Source organism: Benincasa hispida, chromosome 8, assembly GCF_009727055.1.
Source record: "Benincasa hispida cultivar B227 chromosome 8, ASM972705v1, whole genome shotgun sequence".
In the NCBI taxonomy this organism is placed as follows: Eukaryota; Viridiplantae; Streptophyta; class Magnoliopsida; order Cucurbitales; family Cucurbitaceae; genus Benincasa; species Benincasa hispida.
In genome coordinates this window covers 17,957,419-17,962,267 of record NC_052356.1, presented here as the reverse complement: position 1 = coordinate 17,962,267, position 4,849 = coordinate 17,957,419, and the positions used below count along the sequence as shown (strand labels likewise).

Here is a 4,849-nt window from a genome sequence, read left to right as displayed (position 1 = left end):
TTAAGTGATAGAAAGAAATTTCAAATATCACTAATATACAATTTTAAATTCTATACTTAATAACAAATGAGCTTGTAAATAATCAAAATTGAAGAAATAAAAGTTGTATATCATTGATATAGTATTTATATTTTATTGGTAATGTATATCCACAGTAAATCTAAAAGAAAACACTTAAATGAAGTACAATAATATGATTTTTATATATCACATTTATAGTCTATTGATATGATATACCATAAACAAATATATAATAGCAAATGACCATGTAAACAATCAATAATCGACACCTATCACTGATAACCTTAATTAGTGATAACTCTATGGCTTAGAGCCCTTATAAGATATATTCATTAGTGATAAATTTTTATCACTAATAGGTCTATTAATGACAAACTTCAGTCAGCGAGAAGTATTGATAGAAGTTAAAATAGTGTCATATTTACAAAAAAGTTTCCAATTGTGCTAGATTTGTTATTATTTTATGGTAGATTATCCTATATGCAACTGTCCTATTTAAAAGCTCACATCTCTGTTTACTTGATTCTTGGCTCGTGAGGGTGTACAAATATGGGTTGAATGAGAGATTGAATCTCTAACTTCAAGTGGAAGAGAGTATAATTTATTGATCATAACCAAACGTATTCACATCTAATGAAAATAAGAAATTCATTACTATTTTCATATATATCTTTAGATCACTAACCAAATTAGGTAAATCTAATGTATTTAGATTTAAATTTTAATTTTCTACAAAAATAAGATCTTATTGGACACAAAGTTGAAAGGGAATCTATTAGATATTAACTTCAAGATCAGAATGGATACTAATTAACTTCAAAATAAAACTTGTATTTGAGATCCATTTGATAACAGTTGGATTTTTGTTTTTGTTTTTTTTTTAAAAAAAAGTTAAATTGGTGTATAATAACAACACAAGAGAGAGGAGAGAGAATTATATAACAAGGAATGTTAATTAATGTGGGACACACATATTTAGAGGACTTTTTGGGTGTAAACAAAGAGAAGTGGACAAAGAAAAGAATGGCGTAAGAAAAAAGGAAAGAGATGGGTATATGGATACCACTACACAACAAAGTCTATATATTTAGAGTGGTGGAAAGAAGGAAGAAAAAGAAACCCAAAAGTAGAAATCCAACACAAACCCAAACAAACACAAACCCTATCCGATTCTCTCCATCCACAAGGCAACCTCTTAGCTTAGAGTGCTGGATATTACATTATGAAGGAGGAAGGAGAGTGTTTTGAAGAGCAGATTCTAATGCAACAATTCCAAATGATGCAACAAAACGGCGACCTTTTTGGAGGAGGCCTGATCTTTAATCCTGAAGTTTCTCCCTTGATGTTTCCCGGCCATCAAGTCCACGCCTTCAACCCCTTTTCTAATCCGACGATCCTAGACCACCACGACTCCTTTATCTTGCCGCCGCCACCACCAACTTCCTACGGCAGCTTCTTCAACAGAAGAAATGCTTCATCTTTGCACTTCCCTCATTATGATAATGTGGGTTGTGCCCCATTTGAGCTGTCCAAGATGACCGCTCAAGAAATAATGGACGCTAAAGCACTTGCTGCCTCTAAAAGCCATAGTGAAGCTGAGAGAAGAAGAAGAGAGAGAATCAATAATCATCTTGCTAAGTTACGAAGCTTGCTCCCAAACACCACTAAAGTAAGTTTCTATTCACTTCTATTCAATTAATTCTATAAACTACTGCCTTAACTAGTAATCCAACGTTTAAGATAACATTTTACGTTGAATTTGTTTTTGCAGACGGACAAGGCATCATTGCTAGCGGAAGTAATCCAACACGTGAAGGAGCTGAAACGACAGACGACGTTGATAGCGGATGTAAGTCTACTGCCAACCGAGCTCGATGAGCTGTCGGTGGACGTCGATGCATCGGACGAGGATGGGAAGTTTGTGATCAAAGCCTCGTTTTGTTGCGAGGATAGGTCTGATCTTTTGCCACAAATAATCAAAACCCTAAAATCCCTCCACCTGAGAACTTTAAAAGCCGAGATCACGACGCTTGGCGGCCGCGTAAGGAACGTATTGTTCATCACGGGCGACGACGACTCCTCCAACGACGAACAAGATCAGCCTCAGCAACAACACCAATACAGCATCAGTTCCATTCAAGAAGCCCTAAAGAGCGTGATGGAGAAGGTTTGTAGTGAAGACCACACGTCTTCAGGCAGCATTAAAAGACAAAGGACCAACAATCACAACAACATCAATATCATCCAACACAGGTCTTTTTAGCTACGTTATTTATCATTGTTTATATATTATGTTAATTAATTAAAAACAATATTATCATCTTTGTTTTGGTGTGGCTTTCGTATGTACAATTATTATGTGTACTAGAGAGCAGTGATGAAAGGGAAGCTTTTTCGTGGGAGAGATAAACCTAATATGAGACCAAACATAGAAATTTTTGTTTCAAGTTTTGAAGTGATATTTGTATTATTGGTTACAGAAGGATCTTAACTCCAATTTGCAAACTGGTGTTTGGGTTTGTTTTGTAGCCAAGTAGATATGGCTGGCACAGAGCTGATGCTATATATATATATATTTTAGTTTCCCTTAGATATATATTTTTTCTTTTTTTCTTTTTTCTTAATTATTTTTTTGATCATATTTTGATCTCCCACCACCTTGATGTTTTTGGATTAAATTACAAGTTTATTATTTAAATTCGTTAATAAATTCTTGTACCTTAAAAATAACCGATAATTTTTTTTTTTTTTTTAAAATCAATTGATCTGTTAAATTTAAAATTGAATTTATTTGTAATACAACCCTAGACCTACAATGGAATTGGATATCATTCACTTACTCGATGAATGCAAAATACACCTCTCAACATAAATAACCGAACTGTCTATTACATAACTAACTAACCAATACATGTAATACTCCCCTTCAAGTTGGACTATCAACCTCATGAACTCTCAACTTGATTAAAATAAAACGTACACGAGAGGATGGGCACCTAGAGGGATATATGTAGGCAGGTTGGTTGGCTCGGTTTTAGTACAAAATCGGAACTGAACCGCAAAAATTAGCCGATTGGCTTTCCATGAAAAATCGTGACGTCCAAACTGCCACACCTGACGGTTCATTCAGTTTGGCGTTGGTTTGCGCTGCGCCTACGGGGTTTTTTGTTTAATATATATTAATTTTAAAATTTCCTACCTATTCCACTATTCGTATCCAGAATTCCAGTATTCCTATCCCACGGGCCGCGTCATCAATCTTTTTTTTTTTTTTTTTTTTAATCCTTTTTTCATTGTTTTACTCTTTACTTTCCTATTTTATAGTTGATACATTATATTATATGGTACATTATCCTCAATTTATTTTTTGTTTATTTTTTGTTTTAACTTCAAATTATTCAACTATTTAACAAGAACAAACTTTAAATAAAAATTTCCAACATCCAATGTTCATTTCCATATTCAATATTCATGAAATACCAAAATGTCGTTGACTAATTTAATTAACTAATTGGATTCTAACGATAAAAGTTAAGAAATGAATGATAGATTGAAAATCAAATTAAATTTAATAACAAATAACAATAGTGCAATAGTGCATGTACGTCTTCACTCTTCAGTCTCTACTGCAACTCTGCAAGTTCAATTCCTCAGTCATCGTTTAGCTTATTGACTTCCTTTAGGCTTGAAACATATGATTTGAAATTTACAACACTAATAATAATGATAATATATAATAATCATAATAATAATGAATAAAATAGATTAATAAACCTTCATCCATAAGAGAACTTTCTCCGAGTATAATTGAAGATCAACGTTGATAGCATTAAAACGTAACCAATTTTGTGCAAGTGTCTCAACTATGGCTGGAGCCAAGGTAGATAAAAAAAAAGATCAATCACTCTCCCACCATTATCGAATGGAAACTCATAAGCAAACTGTAATTACTGTTATTGCTGAAACATCACTTGAAGATAGAAGCACTACTTTGATGTTTTTGGGTTAAGTTACAACTCTTTTGACTTTCAAATTACAACATAGAAAAATTGTTTGCTATCCAATCAGGAAAAGTGGATAGCCTATAGCTCTCTAATTGAGCTATCTTACTACCTCTAACTCACTTGTTGATAATAATTAATGTGCTTAAATATTTGTGTAGGAACTCAAGCAATACATGCATTTTGGAGCGTTATAGGCCGTTCGAGATTAATGTAGAAATATTAGGAGCTTAACGGAGCATCTGGACTTCAAATGATAAAGAAACAACAAAAATGCCCCCCTCCCCCACGAAGGCCTGGACTGCGACATGATAATTTGTTACAAAAGTAAGCTTCTAATACCCTTAAATCATAAATCTCTATTGATCTTATGGCATGTGTTTAGACAAGTAAACATTTAAATCCCATTAAGATTATAAAATAAAGGAAATGCAAGGAGCTATGCTAAAGCATGCTATAAAAGCAGCTCTATTTAGTGGTGTTAGATTTTGTGCCCCGAACTCGTGGTTTGTAATTTGTAAATAAACTAATTTTGATTATCAATAAAATATTGTTTAATATTGCATAACTCAATCGAATAAACAAAATTCAAGGTTGTTTTTCATGAAACTTGAACAGTATGTAGTTGACATACAAGTGGATCATGTTCAAGTAATAACTTAAAAGATCTATAGTATATGGACAAGGTATTAGGATTTGTGCCCTAAAGCCTCATAGTTTTTTTTTTTTTGAAAGGTACTAAAGCCTCATAGTTAATTAGCTATTCAATATAGTATTTAATTTAATTATTAAATGTACAATAATAAATTATCCATTACAATGTAAAA

At 32.7% G+C, this 4,849-nt stretch overlaps 1 protein-coding gene across 1 annotated transcript; it reads left to right on the top strand.

The window, feature by feature from the left end:
- Window positions 1-1,121: 1,121 nt before the first annotated feature.
- On the top strand, window positions 1,122-2,611 carry LOC120083237 (transcription factor bHLH30-like). Its single transcript, XM_039038903.1, has 2 exons — window positions 1,122-1,690; window positions 1,793-2,611. Exons 1-2 carry the CDS (start codon window positions 1,244-1,246, stop codon window positions 2,282-2,284), a joined length of 939 nt encoding a protein of 312 aa, XP_038894831.1. The 5' UTR covers window positions 1,122-1,243; the 3' UTR covers window positions 2,285-2,611.
- Window positions 2,612-4,849: the final 2,238 nt, after the last annotated feature.